Genomic DNA, 17,512 nt, shown 5'->3' on the forward strand with positions numbered 1-17,512 from the left:
TTAACCACTTAAGGTCTATATATATTTCGTCTATTTGAAAATAGCCAATCTACAAGCTCACAATTGTGAGCTTGTAGATCTGCTATTTTCAAAAGATTTTCATCTATTTTGAACTTGTGAAATATGACATTTTGCACAATGAGTACTTTCTACTTTAGGTACTTTAAGTACATTTTGAAACCAATACTTTTGTACTTTTACTCAAGTACATTTTGCATTACGGACTTTTACTTGTAACAGAGTCTTTCTACATTGCAGTATTGATACTTTTACTTAAGTAAACATGCAAGTATCTTTTCCACCACTGCTGCACACCCAGTACCATGTCCATATCCCCTTCCAGCATCCCCAAGGCTTATCTGAAACATTTACAGCAGCGTGTCCTACAATCCCTCTCCAATTTCCCCAGGACTGTGTGCAGAATTCACAGCACGTGCTAATGAGTATGTCCTAATTTAGTTACCCAGCACTCTTTGACAAATGTCTCCTGGTCCCCGTTTGCAACTTCAACAAACCCAGTGTGAGATATTTACAGTAGTAGGCTTACTGCAGTACAGTACCTACTGTAGTACAGTACAGTAGCGTCCCCAGGAATTACATTTAGGGCAGGCGCGATTTATTTTGAACCCCTCCCCCCCTCGAAAATCGGCGATCAAAAACCGGCGAAAGTGGCCGTTTTCAAGATGTTTTGGCCATTATCTCTGGAACGGAAGGTCCAATCTGCTCAGTTCAAAGCTTGTTGGATGCGTGACTTTGAGGACATTAAGCACACAATGACACATTTTCGGGTTATTTGGGTTTTCTAGGGGAGGCGAGATCTTAGTTGGGCAGGCGACCGCCTGTCCTGCCTCTATGAGTACGCCACTGGTACAGTAACACCTTCAACTATTGTACCAACTCATTAAAAACACATCTATTTTTTGTACTGTGCTCTTTTGTAGTGTGTTGTATAGATTTGTACTGTACTGTACTGTAGTGTAGTGTAGTGTATTTAACTGCATTGTAATGTACTGTAGCGTAGTATTAAACTGTATTGTAGTGCAGTGGTTCTCAACCTGTGGGTCGAGACCCCAAGGAGAGTCCCCACATGATTTGGGGGGAGGGGGGGGGGCAGATGAGAGTAAAGTCATACTAAATGTAATGCCTCAACTCCTACAATTCCAAGTGCTTATCAAGGTGGGGGGTCCCCAGTTCAAATATGATTATTTTGGGGGGTCCCCAGTTCAAATATGATTATTTTGGGGGGTCCCCAGTTCAAATGATTATTTTGGGGAGTCCTACTATTTTGTATATTTGTATATTTGCTATTCTTGAATAGCCAAAGTAATAAATATGGTTAAAGAATGATTGTGACGCTATATCTACTACTACTTTTGCTGGGGACCCCCTAGTAACCCCCCCAAGGACCACTGGTGGTCCCCGGACCACTGGTTGAGAACCACTGGTGTGGTATACTGCATTGCAGTGTGTAATATACTGTACATACTCATGGTGTCCCCAGCCCAGCTCGGGGAGGTAGGGCAGCTTCTTGATCCTGATGATGGAGTCGTACAGGGAGGGCTGCAGGGACTGGGCCACCGCGTTGGCCAGGATCACGGCGATCATCACCGGCAGGATGTGTGAGATCTGACCCGTCAGCTCAAACACAATGACCGCTGTGGACACCGTGTGGGTGACCGCCCCCGACAGGGCCGCAGCACCTACAGGGGCACGATGGAGAGGGAGAGGGAGAGGGGAGGGGAGGGGAGGAGAGGAGAGGAGAGGAGAGGAGAGGAGAGGAGAGGAGAGGAGAGGAGAGGAGAGGAGAGGAGAGGAGAGGAGAGGAGAGGAGAGGAGAGGAGAGGAGAGGAGAGGAGAGGAGAGGAGAGGAGAGATCATTGACTCAACACTCTAACATGTGAACATTAGATTTATATGCATGTATTCCAATACATCGACATGTCTGTCATCCATGCCCTGGTACATTCATCTCTCATAATACAGTGTCTCTAATAATTACAGCCTGCCCACAAGCCAGCAATCTTCAAAGTCCTTTTATTTTTCCTCCAACATTTTATTTTTGAAGAAAGCAATAAGGCAGACTGAGACCAGAAAGAGAGTATAGCGCACAAAGAGGCTTCTCTCACTGCAAGAAAGAGAAAATGGAATGGATGGACCCCTTCCACAGAATCAGAAAAAAACGTAGAAAAGAGCGAGTGCACGAAAATAAGACTGAGAGAAAGAAAGAAAGCAAGCAAGAGAGAGAGAGGAAGAAAGAAAGAAAGAAAACTAGAAAAAGTGCTCCTCGGAGCACAGGTCTCCGCCAGGTCAGGTAGGTTATTGTGGCCTCCTGGTGGCGCTATAATAGGCCAATGTTTAAAGGGTGCCATTTGTTCTTGGGCCTTGCACGGCAATCGGACACTGCATTCATGGTTTGAGGCATTTTGTGCAAAAAAAATGTTTTGCTAAATTAGACCTGCTGGTGGCGCTATAACAGGCCAATGTTAAAAGGGTGGCATTAGTTCCCAACATAGTGTGAATGTGCGTGCAAAGTTTGACCTGCAATCGGACGGTGCGTTCATGATTTGCGGAATTTTGTTAAAAACAAGCCACTACAGCAAACTTTAGATGTCAATCTTAGCCAAGGAGGATGGAATATGAAAAATCAAACACATCCTTCTTGATCACATGACTATGGAGATCATGTGTACCGATTTGCGCGAAATTTGGATAAAATTGGAAGGAGTAATATAAAAAAATGTGTTTTACATAAGTCGGCCTCCTGGTGGCGCTATAAAAGGCAGATGTGAAAAATGCAGGGCAAAGGTTTTTCCTTTACCTCTATATACATACATGCATACAAAGTTTTACACAGATCGGTGCAGTTATAGGTAAAAACATGAATCGGGCTGTTATAGCGCCACCATGAGGCTGATTTGAAAATGTTCAAGTGGCATTTATTCCTCGGCATAGTGGGAATGTGCGTGCAAAGTTTCACGGAAATTGCATGCTGTGTTCATGATTTGAGGCATTTTGTTGAAAACAGAGCACTCCTGCAAACTTTGGAAGCCATTTTGAAGCGATCAGGATGTAATATGAAAAATCTGAAAGACCCGTTTCGTTTAATGACTATAGAGATACTGTGTACCGATTTGCGAGATTTTTGGACAAAATCTGTAGGAGTACTGTCAAAAAATATGTTTTGCACAAATCGGCCACCTGGTGGCGCTATAAAAGGCCCATGAGAAAAATTTGGGGCAGAAGTTCGCAATTGGCATCCAGGGAGTGTGTGTGCACAGTTTCGCTGCGATCAAGCCAACGGTGGCGGAGATTAGCTGCTCACAGACGGACACACTCACACACACGGACGGACGGACGGACGGACGGACGGACGGACAAACGGACGGAGGGTAAAACATACTCTCTCGCCATGCCTTTCGGCCAGGCGGAGACAAAAATAAAGCAAGAAAGAAAACAAGGAAGGAAGGGAAGGAAGGGTGTAGCAGACAGGGACAGCCAGACAGAGGGAGTGGGCAGTGGGTTAGAGGCTACAGAAGCTGTTATTGTTTCTCACTGCTAACTTAATTAAGCCGCTGTACGGAGGCCGATCTGTCACAGCTAAATGCTAATGCGCTCTCCACATGCTCTTAACCCATTCACTCCGGGAACACATCAGTCGCATTTTAGATTTTAGCTACAAACGTTATTTTTATACTTTGGCAATTCAAAAAAAGCAGATCTACAAGCTCATACGCTATGAGCTTGTAGATCTGCTATTTTTTGAAAGATCTTGAACATTTGTGCAAATCTTTGAATTCATATATTTTTTTAAACAACACTCAAATCTTTGCTTCTGGGGCGGTCCCTGAAATAACATATTTTGATGGGGATCGGCGGCCAAAAACATCATTTCGGGTTGTCCTTGACAAGAAGAAGTTTGAGCACCACTGATGCAGCAACAAGAGTTTTTCAGAAAAATGGAAACATTTGTTGAGACATTTGACAGTTACAAATGTACCAAAAAATTGATATTCAAAGATTTGCACAAATGTTCATGACTAAAAAAAAAAATAGCAGATCTACAAGCTCATAGCACGGCACTCGGTGCCGTGCTATGCGCTTTGTATATCTGCTATTTTTGAATAGCCAAAAAGAAATCTAAAATGACACGAGAGATGATGCGTTCCCAGATTGAATGGGTTAAGTGGACACTCTTGGCCGAGCTCGCTCCATCTCCCCCGTGGGAGGAGGACAGAGGCTCATCAGGGAGCAGGAGCCTGCAGAGGGGTGAGTCATCAGTGAAATGACAAGAACAGCAACAACAACATGAACAGCAACAACGGCAACAACAACAACAGCGACGGCAATAACATCATTCAGCGCCCCCCGGAAAAAACAGCTGCCGTCGAGCAGCGGCCGGAGCAGCCCTAATCAGTGCACACTCACCACACTAGCTAGGGGAATCATATTACTGTCTCATTAGTGATGAAACATCAAAATGACCCGGCAATAACATGGTTATAGGGGTGGGAGGGGAGGGGGGGGGAGTTGGGAAGTTGGCGTTAGCCAAGCTTGCAACGTATATGCCATCTGACACTGCTGTGTCTGAGAGCTAATCGTTTTACCTACAGCACTGGTTCTCAAAAGTGAGAAACAGTTGTTCTCACTTTGAGAACCAGGGGCCCTTGGTGGGACTTTGTCCAAACAACAAACAACAAACAAGTCTTTTGTTATGGGGGTCCCTGGCAAACATTCTTTTAAAATCGGGGTCTGCAGCCAAATACATTTGGGGGTGCTTGACATGAAAATTTTAAATGAAAACACTGCCTACAGGAAACCTTTGAGATAGAAAGAGGGGTCAGGATTAACACTACACTGTTTCAACATCGCCCGTTGTGAGATTCAATGTTGGAACGACAAAGTAGCGTTTGGATTTATTGGTCGCCCTTGCAGGCTTTACTTCTGCATTCTTCTTTTTCTTGTTATCTCTGAGCACGCCAAAACAAATTCCAAATGAACTGTACATTGGTTTTGGCATTAAATGATTGAATATTATATGAATATTCTTCATTTACCAGCATTGCAGTAAATAATTGGCCCTATGTAGAGAACAGAGATGATGCAACTCTTTCTATCTCAATGGTTATGAACCTACCGTGATGTTGTGTGAGCTCTATTGTTGTGTCTAGACCACACTGTTATTTTGCCACTGTGTGCTTGTGACTCATTGCCTCTAACTGTCTGCCTGCTTACTTTGCAGACTAACCTTGATAGCATTTGACAGGCAGCTTCACTGCACTGGTGGGAGGAATAAAGATAAGTCTTAAATATTTTGCTCAAACAGGAGCATTCATCTAGGATGTAGTCATGGTAAAATCAAAAGCACTTAAGCAAGTAATTAGCCTGAACCAAAACTGACTCACCAGGGCACAAGAAATGTGGCACTGATCGGCGAAGTGTTTTGCTAAATTAGCCCCACACACACACACACACACACACACACACACACACACACACACACACACACACACACACACACACACACACACACACACACACACACACACACACACACACACACACACACACACACACACACACACACACACACACACACACGCACACACACACTGAACTATTTGAAAATGCTTTTCAAAATAGTACAAACTGCCTAAAACGTTTACGCATAAGGGGTAAGGTGGCACGTGGCTTTTATCAATAAAAGCAAATCGATTCAACTACCCCGATTTATTCAGCTTCCACTGCGTAAAAAAGCCTTTAAGCAGCATAAAGTATTTTAGATTGTGATAATCATCAATTGATATAAAACATGTATTCTTCTGTTTCATCTATCCTTTAAATACCTGGGGTCAACTATCCAAAGTAAAGGGGAGTGTGGAAGAGAGGTGAAGAAGAGAGTGCAGGCAGGGTGTAACGGATGGAGGAAAGTGTCAGAAGTGATTTGTGACAGAAGGGTGCAAGCAAGAGTGTGTAAGAGACAGTGGTGGAAAGTAACTAAGTACATTTACTCAAGTACTGTACTTAAGTACAATTTTGAGGTATTTTTTACTTTACTGGAGTATTTCCAGTTTTCAGTACTTTTACTTCTACTCCATTACATCTCAGAGGCAAATATTGTACTTTTACTCCACGATGCGACGCATTGTGAGCTTGTAGATCTGCTATTTTCAAACATTTTAGTACTTTTACTTTTGGTACTTTAAGTATATTTTGATGCCAATACTTTTGTACTTTTACTCAAGTAACATTTTGAACACAGGCCTCTTACTTATTTACAATTTTTAGATTGTGGTATTGCTACTTTTACTTAAATAAAATATCTGAGTACTTCTTCCACCACTGGTAAGAGACGTATAAGGCGGTAGTGAAACCAGCCATGCTGTACGGCTTGGAAGCGGTGGCAATAATGAAAAAGGCAGGAGGCGTAGCTGGCAGAATTGAGGATGCTATATGATTCTCATTAGGAGTGACAAGGGACAGAAATAACTACATGAGAGAATCAGCCCATGTTAGAAGGTTTTGGGGATAAAACAAGCAAAGGTTGAGATGGTTTGGGCATGTGCAGAGGAGGGGTGAGGGGTGCATTAGGCGGAGGATGCTCAAGATGTCAGGCGGATAAGAAGCGACTTGCTAGCTCCTCATGCACTGAAGGAGGCGTGAGCTCAGTTCTGGGCTCTCCCTAGGCTGGCAGAGGGGGCAATTGGCACTGGGTGAAAAAAGGGATCACAAAATCGTGGGATAGAAATTATAAGTAAAAAAGAAAAAAGATGGAGCTGCCAGGCAAGAGGAGAAGAGGAAGGCCAAAGAGGAGGTTTAAGGACACGGTGAGAGAGGACATGCAGGTGGCTGGAGTGACCGAGAAAGACGCAGAGAACAGAAGCCGATGGCACTGAGGCGACCCATGATGGGCATTAGCCGAAAGAAGAAGAAGAAGGAGTTTCATCTATCGTATTTAGCCAGGATGATCCCATTGAGGTACAATATCTCTTCTTCCGGGAAGCAAAGAGCTAATATAAAGTTTCACGTTCTTACAGTACATGGTCACATGAAGTAAATAGAAACACATACAATACATACATAGTCCATATACCAGTGATATCCACAACACAGTCAGTATCAAGTCCATATCATATACAATCACGGTTACGCGAGGCAATAGCCGGTTTCCTTCATGGTAGTTTGTGAAATAAATTAAGGATTTAAACAGGATATTGCTTCTGAAAGTAAGGGTATTTTGCATGTGTGTGTGTGTGTGTGTGTGTGTGTGTGTGTGTGTGTGTGTGTGTGTGTGTGTGTGTGTGTGTGTGTGTGTGCATGTGTCTTTAGCTCACCCACGACAGCATAGCCACCGGGCACTATGGGGTAGATGATACCATCTGTGTTGATGCCATCGGGGAACCAGGCTGCCATGCTCTCCCCCACCAGACGACCGAATGCTGCACCTAGAACACACATGTGATACAAGCAGGTTTTGGTAACACAAGTAAGACGCGCGAACGCGGGAAGCGAACGCAGCTCGAAAATAACAATAAGAAGAATCGAAAGGAATGAGCAAATGTAGGGAAGTGGGTGGTACAGTTTTTGTCTTTTTTAAATTGTTATTTTTTTTTAGTTTTTTTTGTAAATGTGTTTTGTCTTTGTAGTTTTTGAAATGTGTTTGGTTTAGGCATGTTGCAGGCTGTTGTACATTTTAATCAGAGCATTGTCTACATTCCTGCGTTCTTCATGGCCCTTGTTATTTTTGACTGTAGCTGCTACACTGTAGCGCACTCTGGTGGCTGCACACAGGCAGTGCACGCACACAATACTAGCTGCTACACTGTAGTGCACTCTGGCGCACTCTGGCGGCTGCACACAGGCAGTGCACGCACACAATACTGCGCACACACACAGAGCCACACACAAGCCGAGCAAGGTTTCATAGTAAGCTCCACTTCGCCACCTTCCGCTGCGTTCGCAATCACAATGTAATTGGAAAATGTTAACATTATTCCTATTTTGGGCAAATATAAAATAAATATAAAATATAAAAATATAAAATAAAAAATAGCAAACATAGCCAATCTACAAGCTCACAACACGTCACGATGTGAGCTTGTAGACGGCTATTTTCGCTATTTGTCTTAGAAGTAGATCGGGCCAACATTGGTCAAGAAAATGTCCCTCCACTCAGTTTTTTTTTAAACAAATCAAACCCTGGATATGTCTATTAGTCTTAAACCTTTTGCACAGTTTCTGCTCATGCAGCCTCCTTACCAATGACAAAGACTGGCATGAAAGCTCCGCAGGGCACTGGGATGGTGGTGGCTAGGGCTGACATCCAGAACTACAGAGAAAGAGAGAGAACGACAGCAACAGAATGAACAGGATGGCATTTCAATTAACTTCATAGAGGCGTCCTTCCGGCCCCTTGATGATAGCTTAGTTGAATTGTCCGCTAGCTGTAATAAAGAGGGCAGCTCGGTGAAGCCTCTCTTATTCTGGACGTGCAGGTCGCCGTCGAGGTTAGATTGACCTGTCACGTTCATTTGACAGCGGCTCCTGAAAGGGAGCATGGGTAATGAGCAGGCAGCCACGATTGGCCAGAGCTCAGGCAGGCAAGAAACCGCTAATTAGGCAAGATAAACAAAGGGAAAGGCCATCATTGAAAAGGTGTGAGGGTGGATTATTATGTTTCTATATACAAGTACTGTATGTAAGGACACACACACACACACACACACGGGATAGACATGATTTAGACATTCAGACAGCATTTGTAAAGGAAGACATAAGTTTAATTCCACAAAACTCATCTCTACAATCGAGAAGTTTCAAATAGACCTTTTAATTACACTCCATCCATCCTTCTCTCTCTCCACCCCACCCCACCCACACCCCACCTCTCTCTGTCTAAAGTTAGCTGTAATTAAGGCCAGCTGCCACGGTGAAGTAATAGATCTCTTTCAGTAACCCTACACTGCTATCACAATCTGCACAGCATCATGCACATACCTGTACGTGTTCACACACACACACATGGAAATAGCTGATATACATGCTGTGAGCTTGTATATTGGCTATTTCTGGCACGTGACACCATCGTACGACGGATCACAAATTAAGCATCACTCTGACACAAGACAGACACTCAACTCGAAAGTATGGAAACTAAGAAAGAGCAATGACACACACACACACACACACACACACACACACACACACACACACACACACACACACACACACACACACACACACACACACACACACACACACACACACACACACACACACACACACCTAATTAGTGGAATACAACAAAGACATCTCATGGTTAATTGCTTCTGGTAATGTCTGATGTATTTCCATCCCTTTCTCTCCACCTCCCTTCATCCACCTTCTCTCTCTCTCTCGCTCTCCCTTCTCTCTCTCTCTACCAGACAATTGTTCAAGTCGCTCCGGTCCGAGTCCAAGTCGAGTCCCAAGTCATTTGGTCCCAAGTCCAAGTCGAGTCCCAAGTCGTTTGGTCCCAAGTCCAAGTCGAGTCCCAAGTCATTTGGTCCCAAGTCCAAGTCGAGTCCCAAGTCAATCCAACCCTCAGGTCCGAGTCCCAAGTCGAGTCCCAAGTCATTTGGTCCCAAGTCCAAGTCGAGTCCCAAGTCAATCCAACCCTCAGGTCCGAGTCCCAAGTCGAGTCCCAAGTCATTTGGTCCCAAGTCCAAGTCGAGTCCCAAGTCAATCCAACCCTCCGGTCCGAGTCCAAGTCGAGTCCCAAGTCATTTGGTCCCAAGTCCAAGTCGAGTCCCAAGTCTTTCTGTTGTGGGCAAGTCAAGCCGAGTCACAAGTCGAGTCACAAGGTTGTGTCAAGTCCCTCACTACTATTGTTCCCCAGCCCACCCACAAAGCACTCAGGTTTATATCTTTAAAAGAAACCGTATCTTAAAGTCAAGAATTAAACCAGCATAAAGCTGTTCATTAATCCATTACAACATTACATGTCTGATCATTTAGTTAGAACTAGGGAAAGGCTAAATTACACTAAAGAAATGGCATGTTTGAAACAAAATTGTTTATTTTTTTACATTTTGCACCAGGCTGGCAGGCTCAAACTGAAACTGGCACTGGCTTTCTGAGTAGTTTTCAAGTGTATTGTTTTGTAAACAAAGTTAGAGCAAGTGAACAAAGTGCTCATGTAAACATTAAACAAAGTCAAAGGTAACAAACAACAAACTTCAAGGACATTACTTTTGCTATAACTATTAATGCACTAAAGGCAAGTGAATATTCAAACAGTAGAGAAACCAAAGGCCTGTTGCCAAATAGGCTGCCAGTGTATGGCCCAGTGATTGGTGGCACATTGTGAAAGCTCTTGAGGCGTTTGGTTTGAGTAGAACAAAGAGAAATATACATTAAACCCATTCATTTAGACCTGAAGCTGATTGTACAAAAAAAATGTAGTTACTAACTACATTTTACAACTGAACTATAAGCAAGTGCTTATATAAAAACATTTAACTTAAAATAAATGAGGTGTTTGCCAAGACAATTCTAAAGAGATAAAAATATTCTAAAGATAAGAGTTCTAAAAGAAAATAAGAGCTTGGGAAATTCAACTTTTCCAAGATAACCTTTACATACTGTAGGGTTAAACCTAAGTTCTATCTAACACTATATGACAGTAACAAGTAGTGCAAGTAGTACCTGTATTAAATACAGTACATTCAGAGCTTGTTGTTGCACTTGAGAAACACAAGATTTGAGAGGGTGTCACCCTTCATCCGCGAACGGTGTGGTCTCAAAATAATGCCACCGTGGCTGAACACTCTCTCGACTGGCGCACTAGTTGCGGGCACTGCAAGTGCTCTAATGGCAATCGGATAAAGTGCAGGGAAGGACGTTCTATTTGCCTCCCAAAATGTGAGACAACTCTGATCAGTCTCAAGGGCAAGGTAATTGGTCAGCTGAGTTTCTGGCCTTGTCATGTCTTGCTTGCGGCGCTTCCGATATCCTGCGAAGAGCCCAGACTCAGAGCCATCCTCCTCCAACAGCTCCTCCTCTCTCTCTGGATTCTGGGGTGTCTGGTCAGCTGGCACTTCCCGTAGGATCAGATCTAATGGAAAACAAATTATTATCACTAAATATAGCATGAAATATTGTGAACAGTTAATTGATATATTGGTAGTTTTGTGATCATCATAATTTGATCACCATGACACAGACAACTATAATAAAGGGAACTAAGTAAGTATGCAAAGTGAATGAGTGGTGTGTGTGAGAGTTTCATCATACACTACACTTGTGGTGTCTTCCTGAGTGCATTCGAGCACATTATATTAGATGTACAAAGAATGTACAGTCATTCACTGACCTGCCACCATGTTAGACACCTCCCTCTTGACGTCATCGTTGACAAGGACATCATGTTCCAGCCACATCATTGAGTATGCTGGGTCCAGGACAGCTGCTCGGATATACAGGGGGTCCGCAAAAGGCAGAGGCTGTGGATCGCCTGGTGCTGCCGTTTCCATTTTCACATTGACCAGGATCCCACGGAATCTTCTTTTGAGGGAGGTCTGAAGGGACCTGACCATACTTCCCAGGAAGCGAGCCTGAACGAATGAATGAATGAATGAATTAGGGGTGTGTGTGTGTGTGTGTGTGTGTGTGTGTGTGTGTGTGTGAAAGAAAGAAGCTGTAGTTCAAATGTTTTAAAATGAAACTATAACCAACCTGCTGCTTTTGTTTCTCTAGGTGGTTGTTTAGGGACAACACACAGGGGAGAACGGCGCTGACAGTCACGCACATCTCGCCCTGTGTGAGATCAGTGGCCTCTGCGAAGGGCTTGAGGATATCACGCAGTTCTTTGAGTTGATTCCACTCTCTCGTTGAGAGATCCAGCTCCGGTTTACCTAGAGAGAGAGAGAGAGGAGAGAGAGAAGTCACGGTATTGGTATTCTAAAGTCGGGATGGGACCCTTTGATTAGAAAACCCATTCTCCTGAGCTAAAGCCATGATCTGGCCACCTACAGTTAAGTACACAGCAGACAGAGCAGCAGGAGCACTAACCTGCGTCCTGTACAACATCACTCAGTTCCTGATGGTCAAACGAGAGCAGTGCATTCAGTTGGCGGTAGGTTGAACTCCATCGTGTGGTCACAGCAGCAGGAATCCCTCGATCGCCAAACGCTTCTTCAAACTTGTCATGGAAGGAGCTAGATGTGTGCAGAACAGAGCTGAGTTTGGAGCACTTTGCCGTGGCACCTCTTACGGCCTTTGATTCCTTAAGGCCATCACCTACAACCAACTGTAGCGTATGAGCAAAGCACTGTAGGCGTGTGGGGCTTCCTTTGGTTAGTGCCTGTTGAATTCAAACAAATACATTCAGTTGGGTTTCTTCACATAAACAGTATTGTCAGAGAGCACAAGACAGAAAATAAATAGTACAATGAGTAAACAAAACAAGGCTGACCTGTAGATTACAAAACAGAAAATTTAATAACTACTACAATAACCATCATACGCAAATATGTTTAACTGTCTGTCAATTCACCTGTTCAACAATGTCTTTATCAGTCGCAGATAGATCTTCCCATATCTCTGAGTCGTCCAGGCTCTCATCATCATCATCTTGGTCTTCTTCCTCTTGGGGTGGGAAGCAGATCGAGAAGGCCTTTTTCATGTTAGCTGCGTTGTCACAGATTATAAAGTTCAATTTGCGTTTGATGTCATATTCATCACAGATGGCTTCAAACGCTTCAGAGATCCTCTCTCCTGTATGTGATCCTCGGAACCTACTGCAGGCCAGCAAGTGGGAATTCAGCCGCAGCCCTTTGTCTGTAGTGAGGACATGGGCAGTGATACCCAAAAAGCCCCGCATCCTACGATCTGACCATATGTCTACAGTCACTGAAAGATCTTCTGCTTCTGCGATGATCCCTTTGAGCTTTGTGCGGGTCTCTGCTACAGAGCCTTGTACTTGCTTCATTACAGAGCGATAAGTGGTGGCCGTGTACTTGGGGTCTACTACGGAGAGAAAGTGACGGAAGTTTTCGTTTTCCATTATAGTTAGGGGAAGGTTACACCGCACTATTAGGTCTTCAACGATGGCGTTGGTGATGGCCCTCTGTTTGGGGTGTGTCTGGCTATATACATCTAGGGGCTGACCAAGAGGAAGAGAGAATTGTCCAATCCCTGACTGCCTGGGACCAGGCACTGGCTGTTTCTTCCACCTCTTGTACTCTTCAAATCTGTGAAACAGAAGAAAACAAGAAAGGTTATTGGTGTGTGACATTTCTGTGTAGCAGACATAAAACTGCATGCACAAACACACACACTTGCCACTAATTATAATTTACTGACAGTACATTTTGCAGTTTGGGTGCAGTTGGGTCAGTCAAAGACAAATAGCCTATAATTATATTAATTATTAATGAATATTGGATAAACTGTGGGTGAAATGATGCAGGAAAGGAAATACATTAATGGCATTTATCTATAGGCCTATAATCTTGACGCGTCTGTGTTTGTTTTGTAGTATTTTAATATGTCATTTTCCATCAGGCACAGTTTAGCCATCTACTACAGCACATGCAGTGTTGCCAGATTCTGTGAGAGAAACAAGCAACCAGGTCTAGGAAAACCAGCCCAAAAGAAGCGACTATGGGCCACATGAGCACTTTAACATTTACATCAGCTATTTGAAAATACTAGTAGATCTACAAGCTCGTTGTGAGCTTGTAGATCTGCAATTTTCAAATAAAATCTTGCAGGGAAATGATAATAAGCACTAAGCAGATCTGGCAACCCTGTACACGTGTTTTTATGTTTGTTTTTGCTAAGGGGTCCTTGGTAAAAAAAAAAGAAGAGAAGAGGCTACAACACACAGTGGAATAAAGGCATCTCTTTAAGCTTATATATAGCAGAGAGAAACTTCTGGTGGAAAAAAAGGAAGGAATAAGGAAGGAAGGAATTCAAGTTTGGTGGGAGTGATTTAGTGAAGTTAGAAGTTATTAAACCTGCGGAAGAATGGAAAAGTGGCGACCTGAGAAAGTGATGGATTACGCAGAGACTTTATTGCATTTGCTGTTACCATGGATAAAGTATCGGTGATCGGTGTGATCCTAATTCGACAGTGGTGAGTGACTTTCAAGTTTACAAGTACGTATATCTCGCTGGCTGGTGCTACTGTTGTTGTTGATTTCTGGCTTGGCGTTAGCTATCTGGGGTCATAAACAAAACACGAACGACTAGTAGTATTATTCATTTCCAACACACATGATGCACACACACTTCTAGTCTTCTACTAATGTTAGCTTTAGCTACATTGGCCACAGGTCGGGCATTTACGTTGGTTTACTTACTTGACTTCATGGCCGGGATTCTGCAAGTGCCGTACAAAGTTTGATGTGGTGCCCTCTTTATCCTTTATTGTAGCCTTGCATATCGTGCATTGAGCTGTTCTTCTCGTTCCGTCAGAATTGTAGTTTTTATAAGCAAATTGTATGACTTTGGGGACTGCTGTTGCCATTGTTGTTGTTTTTCTGCTGCTGTGGGGGCGCAGTGTGCCCCAGCTGTTCTGTACGCACTGATCAGCGTTGCCAGATCTGCTTATTATAATTTCGCCGAAAGTTTTTATTTGAAAATAGCCGATCTACAAGCTGCTCACAAGGCGTCGCATCGCGACGCGTTGTGAGCTTGTAGATCTGCTATTTTGAAATAGCTGTGTATATGTTGGAGTGCTCATGTGGCCCATATTCGCTTGACTCGCTTCTTTTGGGCTGGTTTTCCTAGACCTGGTTGCTTGTTTTTGCTCACTGGAAATCTGGCAACACTGGCACTCATGATAACTGGACGGCAGCCGACGTAGAAGCAAAGTGACTCTGCTGAGGGTGGCGGTGCCGTTTGCACAGTACACACATAGATCATTCACAGTGAAAAAAACAAAACAAGTCACGAGTCATCTTGTCTCGAGTCGAGTCGAGTCGGGAGTCATTGGCTAGCAAGTCCGAGTCGAGTCTCAAGTCTCGTTGGTCTTTTACCTTCCAAGTCCGAGTCGAGTCGCAAGTCTTTACCTTCAAAGTCCGAGTCGAGTCGCAAGTCGTCAAATATGTGACTCGAGTCAGACTCGAGTCGAGTCACTATGACTCGAGTCCAATTGTCTGCTCTCTACACACAATACCTCTAATCTCTGGTCATCTCTCCCCCTTGCCCCGCTCATAAACAAGTAAAACAACAATAATGTTGGAAGGCTTTAAAGGATCTAGCAACTCATAACACAGGCTTAACTTTATTAAAGAGGCTATGAACTCTGAGGAGAGTGTGTGTGTGTGTGTGTGTGTGTGTGTGTGTGTGTGTGTGTGTGTGTGTGTGTGTGTGTGTGTGTGTGTGTGCCACACCAATATTTCACTGTACAGACATATATACAAAGCATGTGATGAATAATACAATATTTGAATCTTAAATTGAATCTTGGAAGCAAGCCTTCAGGCAGTGAATAACAAAAGATAAATTATATCATGGTATGAAACACATCTGCATAATCAATTCTGGCTTTTCTACATCACAAAATCTTCACAGGGAACCCAGAAAGCCATGTGATGTCACTGTGGGGGAAGCCCGCCCTGTGGCTGAGAGCCAACATTCTTATGTAAAACAGATGAGAGGTAACAGCTCTAAGTGTCACTGAGAGGAATCCTAAACTAAGATCAGGTTTAGATTACTACACCTGATTCCCCGGTTACGGTTACTCTGACGGACATGCTCTTATCTGGTCAACACGCACGCACACACGCACACATGCACGTACGCACACACACACACACACACACAGGCACGCACGCGTGCACACACACACACACACACACACACACAAATGATGGCCGCTCATCTCGCTCAGTGGACTAATTGGTCGGAAACAAGCAGTTCATTTGGTATACTTCTGTGTGTACTGCTGAGGGTATATAGTGTTGTACATTGTATGTTGCATATCTATATCTATACAGTCTCTCTCTCTCTCTCAGAGATATATATATATATATATATATATATATATATATATATATATATATATATATATATATATAGTAAGCCTTGCAGAGCCCTGTGGCCATAGGGCAGGAGCCTATCTCCTGTTTCCATAGCGCGAGGCAGCTGAACCACTGATGTTACTTTGATTGTGATGTCTCTCGATCATGCTGTATCTACAGTACTTTTCTTTTACTTGCCCTGTAATCGGTTTGTAACTGCTGTACTGTCTTTGGCAACTGATTTCCCCAGCGGGATCAATAAAGGTCTAAATGTTTTCTTATCTAATGTTATCTCACACACACACATATGCAATGGCCTCAAAGTAGCACTGGTGGTTTAATTTCTCCATGAGCCGTAACCATGGCGACCTGGTTTGACGCTTACACTTCTGATCCAATGACAAGTTACCTCCGGTTTCAGGGTTGCCTAGGCAATGGGCTAAATGGGATACACACACACACACACACACACACACACACACACACACACACACACACACACACACACACACACACACACACACACACACACACACACACACACACACACACACACACACACACACACACACACACACACACACACACACACACACACACACACACACACACACACACACACTTACTTCAGGGATCGTGTGCACATTTACTAGAATGTTCTGCTGCATCATCCAGTGCCAGGAGATGTGAAAAGTATTATCACTACATTTGAGGTTGATATTTGATGTAGTACAACATGTCTTTATTTAAATTAATAATGACAAAATACATGTCATTATCAACTGAAATATGAATTCTGAACAACAGGTTAAGATGGAGGCAAGAGGTAGAGATTTTGGTAAATTATGGTCCTTTATGTACAGTATCATTTATAATGATTCATATAATTAAACAATATCCATCTGATGCATTGCCTGAGCACTAAAGCACTAAAGTATCAGTAAGGGCTACTACACACAGCAAGATATTTGGTTTGATTATGCTGTCGGGGACCTTTTTTGGCGCTCGCCGACAAAACCCCCGATCTGCCACGAGAACGGGCTTCGCTCACCGAGGTTTTGCACGCTGCGTGTGGCTCTGCGAAATGAACTGGCCACGATTCCAGTGCTCGGCGATGCCTTCCCGAGCGTTTCTAGATATCTAGCACGTTTGATATTTGGCTTTGTCGCCGACTGGAAATCATTCAGTATGAATGGAGTTGCTATCACTCTGTGAGCAGATCCGTGCTACAGCCAATGAGAGCACATTACAGCCATATGGCTAGGGGAGGGTCGCTGGACCTGACCGCCGCTCCTGCCCGCAAAAATATATTTCCGCATAGTACCACAATATTACCGTCCAGTCCTATATAAGCCTGCAATATCTCCATTGAGAACCAAAAACTGAATGAGAGAGTGAGCGTGTAAGAGGGAGGGGGGGTCTGTTTAGAGAAATAGTTTGTTTATTTTGCGACGAGCTGCCGCACACACACAGAGACAGAGACAGACAGACAGACAGACAGACAG

The 17,512-nt window shown here is 43.7% G+C and overlaps 2 protein-coding genes across 2 annotated transcripts in view; both read right to left on the reverse strand.

The window, feature by feature from the left end:
• Positions 1 to 17,512, reverse strand: part of LOC308085623 (chloride channel protein 2-like) — a 202,896-nt gene that overhangs the window by 46,725 nt on the left and 138,659 nt on the right. Inside the window, 3 exon segments of the mRNA XM_080428838.1 lie at positions 1,487 to 1,700; positions 7,332 to 7,442; positions 8,257 to 8,326. Coding sequence (XP_080284964.1) covers positions 1,487 to 1,700; positions 7,332 to 7,442; positions 8,257 to 8,326 — 395 coding nt within the window.
• Positions 8,525 to 11,803, reverse strand: LOC308085167 (uncharacterized protein; the record flags this gene model as incomplete). The annotated part of the gene is made up of 4 exons (XM_080428252.1): positions 11,713 to 11,803; positions 11,351 to 11,591; positions 10,910 to 11,092; positions 8,525 to 8,541 (listed from the first exon to the last, which is right to left on the reverse strand). The coding sequence occupies exons 1-4, from the start codon at positions 11,785 to 11,787 to the stop codon at positions 8,525 to 8,527; spliced, it is 516 nt and encodes a 171-aa protein (XP_080284378.1). The 5' UTR covers positions 11,788 to 11,803.

The sequence above is a fragment of the Gymnoscopelus braueri genome, assembly GCF_963280865.1.
Source record: "Gymnoscopelus braueri genome assembly, chromosome: 5".
NCBI lineage: Eukaryota > Metazoa > Chordata > Actinopteri > Myctophiformes > Myctophidae > Gymnoscopelus > Gymnoscopelus braueri.